The sequence below is a fragment of the Phragmites australis genome, chromosome 3, assembly GCF_958298935.1.
Source record: "Phragmites australis chromosome 3, lpPhrAust1.1, whole genome shotgun sequence".
NCBI lineage: Eukaryota > Viridiplantae > Streptophyta > Magnoliopsida > Poales > Poaceae > Phragmites > Phragmites australis.
Window position 1 is genome coordinate 3,674,796 of NC_084923.1, and position 17,413 is coordinate 3,692,208.

General features: G+C 46.2%; 1 protein-coding gene and 1 pseudogene across 1 annotated transcript; both read left to right on the forward strand.

Annotated features, from left to right (window-relative positions):
• Positions 1-874: 874 nt before the first annotated feature.
• LOC133911629 (protein RRP6-like 1) lies at positions 875-12,912 on the forward strand (annotated as a pseudogene).
• A 900-nt stretch (positions 12,913-13,812) lies between these two features.
• Positions 13,813-15,636, forward strand: LOC133911628 (phosphoserine aminotransferase 2, chloroplastic-like). Its single transcript, XM_062353956.1, has one exon. It carries the CDS (start codon positions 14,029-14,031, stop codon positions 15,298-15,300), a length of 1,272 nt encoding a protein of 423 aa, XP_062209940.1. The 5' UTR covers positions 13,813-14,028; the 3' UTR covers positions 15,301-15,636.
• The last annotated feature ends 1,777 nt before the right edge of the window (positions 15,637-17,413 follow it).

Genomic DNA, 17,413 nt, shown 5'->3' on the forward strand with positions numbered 1-17,413 from the left:
TCTAAAATATTTAGTTTAGAAACCCTAAAATTATAGATAAATATGTCTTGAAAATCTTTCATAATATCACAAATCCAATAAATTTTATAAATATATTTTAATAAAAAATAACGATCAAAACTATATATAAAATACCAAACAATATATATTTACACACGTTTCTTGCATTTTAGACACCTGTGTGAACACGCTGCTGGTAGATTAGGAGAGGGGATTTTCGAGATGAGGTGTTTCGGGATACTAGATTTAGACAAAGGCTAGGGATGATAGATGAAATTGGCGGTTGGCGGTGGACGAGGATCCGGTGGTAGAAGAGCCACTAGGTGGAGTGAAGGAGCATTGCGGGCTGCGGCACCCATCCATAAGGTGGACGATAATACTTTAACATCATGTATCGTCCCTGATACGTAGAGCCAGACGTACATATAGTGATGAAATCACCATGATATCAATGTCAGATCCGCACAAGGCATCCATCCACGTACCGCCTGAGCAGCGGAGCGCGGACATGACAACACCTCGTCGCCGTCGGCGTCAATAAAAGCGAGGAGCCCCGCAGTAGAAACCGCCAGCCATTCCCGTCCGTTTCCCCAGCCCCCCACCTCAATCCCACCCCCGCGGCGAGGCCCTCGCCGCGGGGCCGCGCTCAAAACCACCAACACCCCCGGCCTCCGTCGACTCCAACTCCTCGTCGCCGCGCGGTGCCCGGTCTCCCCGCGACTTCTGATTCCGTGACAGCTCGCCCGCCCTCCCGCGGCGCCCACTTCGGGGTAGGAGCGGTACGGCCTTGCGGATGCGCACGGCCTGTTCGTGGACCTCGACGACTTCCTGCTCGAGCGCTGCGGATTCTCCATGGACGACTCCGAAGGCGTGAGGAGGGAGGAGGCGTCGACCCGCGAAGAAGAAGAGGGCCAGCGGCCAGGAGGGTGGGAGTACTGGCTCTGATGCCATTCTGGTTTCCGGGTCGGTGAGGGCGTTGACCAAGGACAAGGCGGCCGCGCCGGAGGAGGCGGGGGACGGGTTCCAGCTGGTGGTGCATGGTAAGAAGAAGAAGAAGAAGAGGTCCAGCGGCCAGGAGGGTGGGAGTACTGGCTCTGATGCCATTCTGGGTTCCGGGTCGGTGAGGGCGTTGACCAAGGACAAGGCGGCCGCGCCGGGGAGGAAGGCGAAGGTGCCCTTCCACGATCCCAGCATTCCCCGGCCGCAGAATGTGTACAAAATCATAGTGGACAACTACAATCCATTCGAGCATGTCTGGCTAGAGCGCAGCGAAGACGGCACCCGACCTGTTCACCCGCTGGTTGGTGTTCCATTTCGTCCGTTAGTGATTAATTTGTTCCATTTTTTACATGTCTTGGTTTGTTCAATTAGAATGGAGGAAGATGGACTCCTTTGTCATTGTGTGAGACATGACATGAGTAAAGCTATTTTATTTTTTACATTTCTTTGTTTAGTGTTTTGTTGCATCAGTAATTGTTACCAAGCATTTGTTGAATCAAATACTACGTTTCCCGTTCCATCGTTTGGTGTGTTTAGGCTGCAGGAGCTAGCTGTGCCATGTCCATACTCCAAAGTGTGTCACATAGAATGAGTAAAAATGGTCTGACCTTGTTTTGTTTGTTGGATTACATGAACTTTTTCCAATCCATCATTTCCCTTCGCCAGCCTTAGTAAGACAGATCACTGACTCGGAGACTAACATAGAAATATGGGTTTAGGATATCACATGTACAAAGAAAAAGGGGAAATGCCAGAATTAGTTGATTTGTTATTTTTTTATGCGATGGTGAGTTTATTATTTTTGAGGAGCAAAAGGTAAACGTTGGCCATGTTGACCGAGAACTAGATTAGTTTGATACAAGATAATTAGTATGAATGTTGATATTGAATGGATAAGGTAGTCTCGACATTGTACAATGATCTGTACAAGGTAAAATCATTATACTGTTTTGCTTTTAAAAGTTATAGAACTGTTCTAAGTTTTATGTTTAACTTCTGTACTTATATATAAGTGGCTGGATGATTGGCTTGCGTGCATGCTCATGAACAAGTGTTAAACTTCTCTTCTTGCAGGAAAAACTGCCTGTAGAACAGTTCATTGATAGAAATGTTCTTGAGAGTGAACCAGTAAAGCCAGATGATTTGGAGGATACACTGTTTACGCTAGTTGAAGATAAAGAAGGCTTAAAGGAATTAGCTATAAAGTTGAAGAGTGTAACTGAATTTGCTGTAAGCATTTGTAATTAAGTTTTGTTGTTTAAATTTTCAAATGAATCTATGTTATGCTTATTCCCCACTTATGTTGTAGTGAAGACTGCAGTTTGACTGTCAAGTATTTTTGTCATGTGTTGCATGCATTTATTCTCATAAAAACTGTTAGCATACTCCCCTAGACCCCTAGACATTTGTCCCTGCTGTTGACATATAAATTATGCACAAAAATTGTCGCAGTTATTCTCAATGATATTTCAAGTCGCACATGTCTGTAGTTGTTATATGTTAGCGCTCATGGAATGTACATTAAACTCGACATTCTTATTCTAGAACCTTGGGAGAAGTCTTAAGCCAGATATCTTTTGGAACTGTTTGAGAAAAAAAAAAACACTCATCCTATGAATCATATTAAGGTTAAAATCAGTTTACATGCAAACTGAAAGCTTATATTGTAGCATTTGATTCTGGAATTCAAATGAAAACATTGTTTTAAACACTCATATCTGTTCCCTCCATATGTTTTTCTTTGGAAGAAATGTTCCTCTGTATGGTGGATTGTTGCCTGTATTATTTTCTTTCCTCTGCCTTGTCTGACAACACTACCCTGGATTCTTTCTTTCCTTTCTTCTTGTCGTAGATGTACTCTTCTACGACCTTTTATTTTCTGGGCCATCTGGCATCGAATCAAACAACTTCCAAGGTCTTGGTGACCATTAGCAACTTAGTCTTTGACAAATTTTGTTTTGTTTCAGGTCGATTTGGAGCACAATCAATATAGGTCATTTCAGGGTTTGACCTGCTTGATGCAGATTTCAACAAGAATAGAGGACTTTATTGTGGACACCCTTAAGCTTCATATATATATTGGCCTCTACTTGAAGGAATATTTTAAAGATCCCGCCAAGAGAAAAGTTTTGAAGAATTGTCGAATAGTGTGTCTGTGTATATGCACTCAAATTTCTGGTTGCTCATTTGTTCTGTCAAATAGGTAACGTATGGGGCGAATCGTGATATAATGTGGCTCCAACGGGATTTCAACATTTACGTGTGCAATATTTTTGACACAGGACAGGTTCTGTGCAAATTAAGACCAATAATACCATGATTCTGATTGTGCCTTTCAATTTGTCTCTTCTGTATTCTCCTTGAAACCTCATATTTATATTTTATAAACTGAAGCTTGAGTTCCCTTCTAACCCTAGGCTTTGAGGGTCTTACAGATGGAGAGAAACAGCCTGGAGCACCTATTGCATCACTTTTGCGGGGTGACAGCAAAGGAGTATGACTCATTTTCCCCACAAATTTATAAATACCCACTCTGACCTCCCTTGTATCTACAGTGAGAATTGTTCTGATTAAAGAGTACCTTTTCTTGTAGATATCAAAATGCAGATTGGAGGTTGAGACCACTTCCTGATGAAATGATTGAGTATTGTGCATAAAGACCCTATCTTGGATTTCGTTTCTTTCGTGTTTGGTCTTAGTTACTTTTTGTCTGCTCTTTTTCATTATTGCCGTCAATTATATGCAATTGAGATTACTTCTATGCAGGTATGCTAGAGAAGATACACACTATCTGCTCTACATATATGACTTGATGAGACAGAGACTACAGAGGGAATCAACATTTGAAAATGATCTTCTAGAGGTAAAACTTTAGTTTTTGTTTTGGTTGAGAGAGTACTGTTTAATATTTATCCACCTCCTTGAATGAAGCCTTACATTCAGCACTGCACGTTTCTAAAAAAAGTATTTCTTTCCATTACATTTAGCACTGCATGACAGAGCATAAATATCGGTCCTTGTGTCCTTGTATTCACATAAATTGGCCACTCCTATCTTTTTGTTACTCATGATTCCTGAATTCATTTGAATGTCACATTGGATTGACATATGTATAAAATTGCACACCCTGATGTTTTGGTTTTTGTTTTATTTTATTTTTATTGAAAGACTTTTGTTACTGCAGGTTCAAAAGCACAGTAATGAAATTTGCTTACAGTTTTATGAAAAGGAGCTGGTGACGGAAACATCCTATCTCCATATATACGGGTTTGTATGCTGTTGCTCTCAGTTACTTCAGTCAGTTTCTAAACAGATATCCTTTAGTTTATGTTGAAAATATGTGCTTCACATTCGTAATTTGAGTGCATATTTGGTTAATTGATGTGTTTTATTACAGGTTGCAGGAACATGAACTGAATGCAAAACAGCTGGCTGTTGTTGTGTAAGAACATATTTAGTTCTTTATGTATTCTCTCATGATTATTCTGTCTTGAATAGACCTATTATGTGATGTGGCATGTTCTTTTCTAGAAATGAGTTTGCAGCTGTCAGATACCAAATCCTGCTACGGACTATGGATAATGATTTTTCATTTTTGTTAGATTTCATAACTTTTGGATATTCTAACTTTGATAAAGTCATAATTAAGACATCATATTTGTAGATGTCAAGTCTATTTGTTCTACTGACCCAAAGTTATTCATTTGTCAATGTATATAATAGCATATTGTATTCAGTTTCTTCTATTGATACGTTGCCTAATATAATGAGCATCTCACATATATTTTTTTTTCCTCTTATCTCAGGCTCTACATAAGTGGAGAGATCATATAGCTTGTCAAGAAGATGAGAGCACCGGTTATGTATTGCCAAATAAGGCTTTAATTGAGATAGGTACTGTGTTTTATGTATTGCCAAATAAGGCTTTAATTGAGATAGGTACTGTGTTTTCTTTGGATTTTATTGCGCAAAACTTGATGTGTGAAACTTTGCTAACTATTTCGTTGCCCCCTTTTTTGGATTCAAAGCAAAGCAGATGCCTACAGACACTGGTCATTTAAAAAGAATAGTGAAATCAAAATATCCATTTGTAGAGCAGTCTTGACCTAATTGTGTACATCGTCTGGAATGCACTTGAATGTTCTTATGCCTATGAAGCAATAGCTGAGCAACTAAAGAAGGAATGGCTGGAACAGGTCTTTTAGCTGAACTTCTATGGATTTCATTTTTTTATTTGTTCACTCTTAATGCTTTAGGATTGTGATGAGTTTTAGCATTTGTGCTTAAGGTCTTCTTTTGAAACTAATATCTTATCTTGTGCAGCTGGCGTTGGAAAGTGTTCAGGCCAGTGATGAAATGACTGCTTTGGAAAGTGTTCAGGCCAGTGGTCGAGGTCGGCGGCGGCGGGTGCGCCGCCGGCGGTCTGCCGGCGGTGATGCTGGCCGGGCCCCTTCCCCCCGCCCTCCTCCCAGGGACGCTGTTGGTGCGGACGCTTCTTCTTTGGCCTCGAGCGACGATGACCGCCAGGGGAACGCCGACCCATACCGGAAGCCCCGGCGGGTCATTGATCACTCGGCCAGCATTGTCCAACGGGAGGAGGAGCTCAGCCGGGCTCTGGTGGTCTCTGTTGTCGCTGATCACCCGGATGCTGTGGCGGACTCCATCGTGACCACGATCGCTCAGCGGTTCGAGGTTGATGTGGCTCAGCTGATTCTTCATCGATTTGGCCCGGCGAGTTTCTTACTGCGCTTGCCAACAGAGGATATTACAACCTTGGTCTACAATGGCGGACGGCCGATCATCACCCCATCTTTTCGCCTGCATGTCATGAGGTGGAACCGCTTCCTGCATTCAACTGCAGCGGCGCTGCCGTTCGCAGTAGAGGTGGAGCTGCGCGGCATCCCGGCGCATGCTTGGGAAGTGGTGACGGCGGAACAACTCCTCAACGAGTTCTGCTGGATTAACGCCTCTCATCCAGAGTCGGCCATTCACCGGGACGTCTTTCGGATTGCAGCATGGAGCTCCTGCCCTGATAGCATCCCCACGCAGATGGAGCTCGAGATAGTCGAGCCGATGGTGGCAGCGGAGGCGGCGCGGAGTCGTTCCCTAGCTTACCCCATCGACATCAAGGTGGCCCCCTTCGATTTGCCGTCGGCGGAGGGAGACCCTCCAGCGCCACCTCCGGCTGATGATGGGCAAGGACGACGAAGAAGGCGGCGGCGCCGGCGAGCTATGCCGGCAACACCACAGGCGCAGGCAGCTCCTGGCGGAGCGCTTCCAGCGCGAGGAGCCTCGCGGACCCCGGTACATGCAAGATTGGGCCCACTGGGGACCAGCGCCGTGCACGCGGCGGCTGGGGTCGAGGCCCTGGAGGAGCAGCTCCTCGGTTCTCCGCGCGGCGCTTCGGTGCCTTCGTCTGACATTGATCCCCCGGCGATCTCGTCAACTCCCGAGGCGACCGGGCCAGTCTCCAAGGTGGGCGTGCCGCGTCTGACGCCTGTGCTCGAGGCGAGGGACGTTAATGCACGCTCGGCAGCCCAAGTGATTGCCTCGGACGTTACACCTGTTGGGAGTGCGATCAATCTTGCGGCGGCGGTGAGCTCTGCGCCCGTCCCACCGGTGGCAATTGAAGAAGATGGATCTGCAGTCGATCCAGCAGAGTATAGCAGGACAGATTCAAGGCCCAACTCGGAGGCCCAACTGAAGCCTGACAAGGATGATGAAGGCCAGCCCAAGATGCACAGCCTGGGCGAGACTAGCTCTTGGTCTCCCACGCTAGAGTTGATGTGGTCGACTGATTCTGGGAAGAAGCCGGCTTCTCCTTCACGTGACACTGAACCTTGCAGCGCCCAGAACCTGCTTGAGGAAGGTGACACTGAAGCCGGCCAACACACGCCTGATCCCATGACGTTGGTGTCAAGACTGCGTCCTCCGCTGTCCCTGGCCAATGCCTCGCGCAACCCCTCTCTGGTCTACTCAAGACGATCAAGACGAGGTCAGAGCTCCCCAACCAGAGTGGTGGAGCCGGAAGAGATATCGCCGGTACGGACCCCCGAATCACCCAGGCAAAGAACAAGATTCATGGCAAAGATCTCCAAGAAGGTGGTGCGAATTCTCCCTACTCCGTGCAACAAGAGAACAAGGGCCCAAACTCGCACGCCCACTGCTCCTCCACGTCGTAGCCGACGGATCGCCGGGGCTGATTCGGAGCCATCTGTTGGAACTGCACCTTCCAGGCACAAGAAGAAAGTAATGAGAGCTCTGAACATCATCAATGAAAATGAAGGTATTAATCAAGAATCCTTAGATGGCTACGGCAAACTCTTTTGCCAGTCTTCTCTACCAGTCTCCCATGTTCAGGCCCTAGCGACTTTATTTGGGTGGGCAACGCCTGAGGAAGGGGAAGGAGAGGTCTGATCTGACCATTGATGTACTGGTCGAATTTCATGCGTGTGTACATATGAATCCTTCAAACATCCTATGTTGGAATGTGCGGGGTCTCAACTCCAAGGCCCGACAGGATACGGTGCGCACATTGGTCAACTCCTCCCGGGCTGACGTTGTTTGTCTCTAAGAAACAAAAATGACAGTGATCTCTCAGGGAATCATCCTTTCCTCACTCGGTGCTGATTTTACTCATTTCGTGGAACTGCCGTCAGTCGGCGCTAGTGGGGGAATCTTAGTGGCTTGGCGCAATGCGATCGGTCCTGCTAGTGCTACCCGGGTCGACAACCACTGTGTATCTGGTTAAATTCTGCCCAACCATAGGACAAGAGTGGTGGCTCACTTGTGTCTATGGTCCTCAGGGCGATGACAATAAGGTCATTTTTCTGCAAGAACTTAGAGATATAAGAGCCGCTTGCCTGGGCCCTTGGATGGCAGTGGGAGATTACAACATTATTTACAAGGTCGAAGATAAGAACAATGGCAACTTAAGCAGGGCACTGATGGGAAGTTTTCGTTGATTAATTAATGATTTGGGCTTGAAGGAGCTGCCACTTCATGGGCGGAAATACACTTGGTCAAACCAGCAAGAAACACTAACTCTTGTCAAGCTGGACAGGATGTTGTGTACAGTTGATTGGGAGCAGCTCTTTCCTAATTGTCTGTTACAAAGTACAGCCACTGATGGCTCAGATCATTGCCCACTACTTCTAGGATTACATGACAACAAGCCTGGGAAAGCAAGATTTCACTTTGAGTCCTATTGGACCAGGATAGAAGGCTTCCAAGGGGCAGTTGAGGCTGCTTGGTCTTCTGAACAAGTTTCATCCTGCCCTTTTGATACGCTTTCAAGGAAGCTTAGAGCCATTGTCAAGGGACTGCAAAGCTGGAGCCATAAGAAAATTGGCCACATCAACTCACAATTGGGAATTGCAAGGGAAATAATCCATCAACTTGAGATAGCTCAGGATGGTCGTCCTCTATCCACCCTGGAGAAGTGGTTGTACAACCAACTCAGGAAACATGCTCTGGCACTATCCTCCCTACAGCGAACGAGTGCAAGAAGTCGCTCCCGGATCAGCTGGCTCAGTGATGGGGATGCTAATACAGCGCTGTTTCACTTGCATGCAAGGCATCAAAAAAAGAAGAATTTCATCAGTAAACTTGTCTCTGACAGTGGCCAGGTCCTCACCAAACATGAAGAAAAAGAAGACAATGTACATGACTTCTACAGTAATTTGATAGGTGTTAGTGCTGACAGAAATCTCACCATCAATCTAGAAGAGTTGGGCATTCCATCTCATGACCTGTCAGAGCTTGAGGTTCCCTTCTCAGAAGAGGAGGTCTGGAAGACGATAAGTTCACTGCCTTCGGACAAAGCTCCGGGTCCGGACGGCTTCCCCGGAAAGTTTTATAAAACCTGCTGGCAGATCATCAAGGTGGACGTGATGGTAGCTATATCAGCCGTCTGGAGCCGAAAACTGATGAATCTGGAACAGCTCAATTCTGCATACATTACACTCTTACCTAAAAAGGAGGATGCCACAAGTGTAAAGGATTTCCGGCCAATAAGTTTGGTTCACTCATTTGCAAAGCTCGTCACCAAACTCTTGGCCAACAGGTTAGCTGGGCGGTTGAACCAATTGGTTTCCCCCAACCAGAGTGCATTTATCAAGGGTCACTTTATACAGGATAATTTTATGCTTGTGCAACAGACCGCCCGTTACTTACAGCAGCAGAAGGAAGCCCGGGTTCTTTTAAAATTGGACATCACAAAGGCCTTTGATTCGGTATCATGGCCTTTTCTTTTGGAGGTCATGAGGCATCTGGGGTTCGGCCCCATATGGTGCGACATTATCAGTGGACTGCTCGCTTCTGCCTCCACACAAGTACTACTCAATGGTAGCCCGGGGGAAACAATCTTGCACAGGCGGGGGCTTCGGCAAGGAGATCCTTTGTCCCTAATGCTGTTTATTTTGGTCATGGACGTATTATGCGTTATGGTAAAAAGGGCATCTGAGGAGAGCCTGTTGCAACCACTCGCTAGACGGGCTTTGCAACACCGCATCTCTTTGTATGCCGATGATGTGGTGATTTTCTTACGACCTTTGGCTAGTGACATTGATATCACTCTGGATCTCATCCAGCTGTTTGGTGATGCTTCTGGGCTGAGAACAAATGTGCAGAAGAGCAACGTTTTCCCCATACAGTGTTCTGAGGAGGATAATACCATTATACAAGAACATCTCCCATGTCAGCTTTCAGACTTCCCCTGCAAATACCTTGGAGTTCCGCTATCTCTGCGCATGCTGACAAAGCAGCAACTCCAGCCAATCATCGACCGAATTGCAGACCAACTCCCTGGCTGGAAGGCTGATCTGCTTACAAGGGCTGGAAGGAAAGTGCTGGTTTAGTTTGTTCTCACTTCCATGTTGGTTTATCTTGCTATGGCAATGGACCTGCCTCCCTGGTTCTTCAAGGCAATTGACAAAATCAGAAGGGCCTTTCTTTGGAGAGGCAGAAAAGATGTGAAAGGCGGCCATTGTTTGGTGGCTTGGCCTAAAGTAACTCGGCCACCAGAGCTTGGAGGTCTCGGTATTTCTAATCTGTAGCAGCTAAACTGGGCACTTCGGATGAGATGGCTGTGGCTGCAGAAAACAGAACCTGATCGGCCTTGGGCGAGTTTTCAAATTCAAGTCCACCCCTCTGTCAAGGCTTTCTTCGCAAAGGCAATCATTTCAGAAGTAGGTAATGGCAATAACACGCTCTTCTGGACTGATAAGTGGCTGCATGGTCAATGCCTTGCCCAACTTGCACCTAACCTATTTGGTGCAGTAGCAAAAAGAGCTAGGAAGAGGACAGTTTCTGATGCCCTCAGTGAGTTGAGATGGGTTGCAGACATTCAGGGGGCCACTACTGTTGCTGTGTTGAATGAATACCTTATGGTTTGGGACCTCACCTCAGAAGTTGTACTGCAACCGGCAGTGGAAGATCAGCATGCATGGCAATTCTCTTCCTCAGGAATATACTCTGCAAAATCTGCATATGAGGAGTTTTTCAATGGATCTTCACAATTCCGGCCATGGGAGAGGATATGGAAGAGTTGGGCACCAGGGAAATGTAAGTTTTTCATGTGGTTAGTCGCACATAACAGGTGCTGGACGGCGGACCGCCTTGCAAAGAGAGGACTGCCCCACCCTGCACGGTGCCCACTCTGCGACCAAGCTGAAGAAACCATTGACCACCTGCTAGTTTCATGTGTTTTTTTTTCTCCCCAATTGTGGTTCAGGATGCTACAGAAGGTCGGCCTGCAAAACCTCTCCCCCCAGCCTGAAGACATCTCATTTGATGACTGGTGGGAAAGCACCAATCAGGGGATAGACGGGCAGGTTAAAAAGGGGCTGAATTCTATTATCATTTTGGGAGCATGGTCTATTTGGAACCATCGTAATCGGTGCGTTTTTGATAAAATTCAGCCTAATCTTGATGGAGTCTTTGTAGCAGTTTGGGATGAACTGCACCTTTGGAGTTTGGCCGGAGCTAGAGGAGTACATTCCCTCGCTCTAACGCCAACCACTGTGTGAGTTCAGTCCTCCATAGCGGTTCAGGGTCTTGTTTTCTACCAGGCAAGAGAGATAGGTTTTGGTTTCTGTTTTTGTGAGTGTGGGTGTGGTGTTGTATGGGGTTCTTAACCCCTTCCTGCTTTTCTTCTTAATATAATGATACGTAGCTCTCCTGCGTGTTCGAGAAAAAAAGAAATGACTGCTTTAGATGCTGAGGATAGGAGTAATTTCGATCCAGCTGATCAGTCTTCTGTAGCTCCATCAACTGCAAATATCAATGTTGCTTCTTGCAGTGGGGCTGATTTTATGAGTGAAGCAGCTTTGATTGGTGAGCCTCCACCTGGAGGACAAGACACAGACCATATCATCGTCTGAAACTGAGACCTCCCAGACCTTATCAGGCCTCATCAGACCTATGAATAAGGAAGTCCTGAGCAATAATAGAAATCAGCAGGTAAGAAACATACCTAACATATGTAGGTTTCCCATTTTTGTTCTGTTTTTATATTGCTGCATTGTGCATGCGGCTCAAGCTTTTCAAGAACTGAAGAGACCCGCTATAGGAGCTTTAATGGGAAATTCGGCATCTGGAAGACGGTCAGAGATTTTTGGAGGATTTTCAAACGAGCAGGTACAGCAACTATTCCTCTGAACAATGAAAATATTAAACCATTCATTCTGAATACATAGCTTCTGTGTATCAACCTACTGTTTTCTGTTGAAATGTTGTTTAGGAGTTGCTTATAGCGGGCCTTTGTCATACTGGCCTCTTTGTTTCTCAGTGGTTAATGTTGCGCAACTTGGTGCCTATTGACTATTGTTATGAATGTGTGTATTACTACAAGTTTTGACTTTTGAAAGGAAGTATTTACTGTACCTTGGCTTGAATATTCTAACAAAAAGTATTTTCTTTAGGGTTTTCAATTTTGTTTACCCTTCTAAATTATTGATATGTTTTGCCTCGTAATTCTCTTTGTTGATTTTCATGAAGAAAGTATCATTGTTTTATGACTAGACTTCTGTTTATTGCTGTGCAATTGCAGGGTGGTAGCAATGTGGAGAAGTTTAATTCTGTACTTCCTTTCCAGCTGTCCTCTGGTGAGGTGAAACGTTCAGCTACCATTGTACCCACAGAATCATTGTATCCAAATCAAGGGATGAACAGTGGCAATCTTTGGATTCAAACAACTCAGATGAACGAAGCGATGCCGCTGGGCAACACAACTTACTACCCACAGCTTCCAGTATATAACACTGAAGTTGTAGGGGGGCATTATGAACCTGAAGGCATGCAAATGTCAAGCTACCTGTCTGATTATGGGCCCGGCTTTCATTCAATAAACCAAAGAAGTAAGGAACAGGGCAGCCTCCTGGTAGAAATAAGGAAGGAACTTTCCAGAACCCGATGAGACGGCATCACGACAGTCGTTCCTACTTTCCAGTAACAGAAATGATAGTACATACCACTGGCTGCTCTGATGTGTAACAGAAGTGAAGGAAAAGATCATCGCCTCCGATTGATCGTTTTGTGCAGAAATTGTTTGTAGAGAACAAACACTGGGCTTTTTTACTTGTGTCCTCTGAATGCCTCCCTGGGGTTTAGGCATTCGACTAACAGAAAGGTGAAAGGACCCAGTACTGACAGTAGATGTAGGGTATAGAAAGCGCCATCTCATTGGTTCTTGTAACGGCTAACAAACATGTGTCCTGCAATGGTGAATACTGGTGTTACACAAATTTGGTATACTGTATAACAGTAATACTGGTATAGCGTAGGATCTGAATACAAAGACTGAAGCGGAACAAACAGTGTTGGTCTCTCTTTTTTTTTCCTTATGTCATGTGTTGCATTTTTCGCAGCTATTTTCCGGTTCATTTCGTTAGATGCCCTAGCTTTTTCATCATCCAGGAACTGTATTGTACTGCCTGTATTCGCCATATTGAACGTTGTGCCTGAAGCAGTGATGTGTGTACATGCCCATTTGAATGAGCTCGGAGCTGTGACCTGTGAAATAGATCAGTTAAAGAAGTACCAGCTCCAGATACGGGTCAAATAAAAACCACTTACCAATTGGCCAAGACCGTATCAGTTTTGGCGTGCCGTTTGTTTGCTACTGTACTAGACTACCAGTACGAGCAGTGTACTACTGCGTGTTCTCCACATAGCAACGCCGGTTCCAACAGGGCGTGCTAAAGTATTTGGTCCAAGATTTATCTCCGTTTCGCACATGACAACAGAGACCCACGGGAAATCGCAACAAGAACCCTGCTTCTGAAAAACGAACGAAGATAAGCTCAGACGCACGATCCAGACTGCAGCCACAAAATCCAGATCATTGCCAGTTCAGCTCACAAAAACAGCTCTCTAATCTTGTGTGCAATCTAATCCCCTTTGAACCATAAATGGAATTGAGCTACCCAGATCCAACAGATTGCAGCACAACTTGCAGGAAACAAGCAGAGATCTGCTCCAGATTTGCTACCTGAATGAATAGAGCCACGTTTCTCAAGTTGGTTGCAAACTGCAGGCAGGCCCATTGCAAAGACAAGCACTACCCTTCCGAATCCTCTGCAATGCGGAGGCTCATGTAGAGAACCGTAGCACTTGGGCACAGTAATCTGTGTCTTAGCTGCAGCCATATGCAATAGAATTGTAGCAAATTACTTTAGAAACAGTGATCGAACCCACTGTTCATCGTCTTTCACTTCATCATATCTACTGTGCGAGTTCTGTAGCAGAAGATCTGAACAGTTAGCCTCGAAATTAAGGGCTCTGAAGTAGCCTAATGCACTCCACTGTAGCTCAGAAACTGCATTGAATCCCGATCCTCCAGTATCAGTATGTAGCTAGCCGCCGCGCCCACCAACCAACGCCTCGCTTGGTACTCGGCTAATCGCACACCACCACCGCCGCCGCCGCCGGTACCAACCCCACTGACTCTGACACCTCCCCTCCCGCTTCTATAGATCCCGTCCCCTTCCCAGCCCGCACCAGGCAGCCCAAAACCCTCTCCTTTCCACAATGGCCTCCGCCACCGCCGCGACGTCCACCCCTCACTCCATCCTCCTCCAGCGCCCCACCAGCACGGCCGCCCCGCGGACCCCCACCTCCCTCCGCCTCCCCGCCCGCGCCGCCAAGATCTCCTGCACGGCGGTTGCGGCGCCGTCCCCCTCCTCACCCCTCACCGGCGCCGGGGAGCGTGGCGTTTACAACTTCGCGGCGGGCCCGGCAACGCTCCCGCTCTCCGTCCTCAAGAAGGCGCAGGCGGAGCTTGTCGACTACCGCGGCTCCGGGATGAGCATCATGGAGATGAGCCACCGCGGGAAGGAGTTCGACGCCGCCATCAAGAAGGCCGAGGCCGACCTCCGCGCGCTCCTCGCCGTGCCCGACACCCACGAAGTCCTCTTCCTCCAGGGCGGCGCCACCACCCAGTTCGCCGCCGTGCCGCTCAACCTCTGCGCCGGCCCCTCCGACCCCACCGACTTCGTCGTCTCCGGGTCGTGGAGCGACAAGGCCTTCAAGGAGGCCAAGAAGTTCTCCGCCGCCGCCGTCGCCTGGTCCGGCAAGGACGGCAAGTACACCTCCCTCCCGCCCTTCGACGCCATCAAGCAGAACCCGGAGGCCAGGTTCCTCCACATCTGCTCCAACGAGACCATCCACGGCGTCGAGTTCAAGGACTACCCGGAGCCCAAGAACAAGTCCGGCATCCTCGTCGCCGACATGTCATCCAACTTCTGCTCCAAGCCCGTCGACGTCTCCCGCTTCGGCGTCATCTACGCCGGCGCGCAGAAGAACGTCGGCCCCTCCGGCGTCACCATCGCCATCGTGCGCAAGGACCTCATCGGCAACGCGCAGCCCATCACGCCGGTCATGCTGGACTTCAAGACGCACGCCGACAACGCCTCGCTCTACAACACCCCGCCCTGCTTCGCCATCTACATCTGCGGGCTCGTGTTCGAGGACTTGCTCGCGCAGGGTGGCCTCGCGGAGGTCGAGAAGAAGAACGCCCACAAGGCCGGCATCCTGTACGACACCATTGACGCCAGCGGCGGGTACTACATCTGCCCCGTTGAGAAGTCCGTGCGGTCCCTGATGAACGTGCCCTTCACGCTGGCCAAGGGGGCGGACTTTGAGAAGCAGTTCATTGCCGAGGCGACCAAGGAGAGCATGGTGCAGCTCAAAGGGCACAGGTCGGTCGGTGGCGTGCGCGCATCCATCTACAATGCCATGCCGCTCGCCGGTGTGGAGAAGCTTGTCGCATTCATGAAGGATTTCCAAGCTAGGAACCCTTGATTGGCTTGCGCTTATGATCATTTGGTATTGCTACTCTTTAGTAGCAAGTGGGCTCTGTGCAACAGCTGCTTTGCGCATTTACGATCCATCTGTAGTATTAGTATCGTAATAACTACTATTTTGTGATGTACTTTCCTATCTTCTTTTGGTATCTATGGGATTCCATGGCTCACCATTGGGATTCGAATATGTTCTTCTGAGAATAAAGGTAGAGGGTCGATTCTCTTGAGAGTAGGTGATGCTGCTGTATGATTCAGACTTCAGAGCTTATAAATGTATCCAATTTGAAGTTTGGTTGGTTTTTTCCTCTTAAACAAAGCAGATTTTGTCGGTTTCTTTTCTGATCATTTCCATAGACAGAACTATTGATATTTGATGTTTGTTTGTACTTTAGTAAGATTCTGGTGGAGATGCTGTAGAGTGAGTGCAGTTTATGTTACACTCCTTTTGTGTATCCATTGCTGTTATTTTCAGATAGGTTGGTCTACGTCGATGACTAAGCACATACCACGCTGCCGTCTATCAGATGTTACTGGTATTTTTGAAGGACTGCAGTAAGGGAAGCACCCACTGTTGTAAATATGTATTGATATAAAGCCGTTCAAGGAACAAGACGATGTTACTGGTATTTATTTGTGAAAGATCCATTTTAGGCTCGTAAGCAGTGGGCACTCCAGAGTCCAGAGTTTGGTGATGAAGTATCTTTCCTGGTTCATGCGTCTGTCTTGACTGATTCACTGAACTGATACCAAAACAGATGTATAGTGTGTCAAGTGTCAACAGTTTCAAATTGCTTGTGTGGTAATGGTATGTCATTGGGCAAAAGATTAATTGTTGGTAATTCCAAATAACAAGATCATGTTTTTGACTTTTATCAGTCTGCATTATAACAGCAGCTTGCCTTTTTTTCAAGACTGTCACATGCAAAATGTTAGTGTAGGATTGAGAACGGCGACCAGAGCAGGTGAATAGATGTCCTATAAATTTCTTACGCAATATATGATCTACTTTTTTTTCATCCAACGTTTCTAAAAATACATAAACGAAAGCATAAACTTTAGAGAGACAAAGCGAGAATAAAACTTCCAAGACAATATTACTCTACGGATAGAATATGAACCATATGCTCTATTCAAGACTATTTCATATGTCTTTGAGCGCAAAAACTTAAAATTTGAACGAAGAACAAAGAAGAAAACAGTCACTGAAAGAATCAACTCTCCAAATTAATGGTCTAGAGATAATAGGATTCAAGATCCTCTTAAATACATGAGTATATAAACGTTATACCTCTAGCAACAAAAAAAAAATAACTTTCTAAGGTTAAAAAATCACAGCTAAAGGCAAAAACGAAAATCAATAAAAAAATTATAACCGAAAAAGAAAAACTTGCAAACTTAAAGGGAACCAATAGAGAGACTAGAAAAAGAGAAATTCAAGCATACACAAAAATATAAATTATATTACTCAAAAATGTTAGTCGTATTTTAGGCAGATTATAAAGATTTTTTCTTTAAAAACTCTCATATATTACATAGGATAAATACTCATCTTTCTTTCCTCTAAAACCCTAGCACTAAGCTTTCAAATGGGTGGCACAAATAGCTCAAGTGGCTGGTTCAACATCTCCTATAATTTCAACCATCTATTTATAGGTCTAGGAAATTTAGCTCTCTCTTGTAGTATACTCTTACTACCACCGAATATATTTTGATTCATTTTTTCTCCGTCCATTGAACGGCCGTGACGTCTTCATGACTTAGCTTCATCTTAACGCAAGCTTCGCGATAATACCACATGCACTCCAAGCTCACAAAGTTTTGTGGCCAAACTGAGAAACCGTTTTGCACGCTTCTCAAAGCATGACTCACAGCTGCTTACTTACACCTTAAGCAAGTCTTCCGATTTTAACGTGTATCCTCCATCTTGCAATCTTGACCGTCGACAAGTCTCTCCCACTCTCGATCCCTCGGGCTGGCTTATAACTTGCAACGACATCCATTTCACTTGACTTTGTCAACACGCCGTCTTTATCCTTTGTTTCATATTTTTCTTGATGTTCACGTGTACAGTTAAGATCACCCTTGACTTCGTATGACCTCATTGATCACCC

What these genes read in the sequence shown, in the direction of transcription:
- LOC133911628 (XM_062353956.1), top strand. Translation starts at nt 14,029, where the DNA reads ATGGCCTCCGCCACCGCCGCGACGTCCACCCCTCACTCCATCCTCCTC.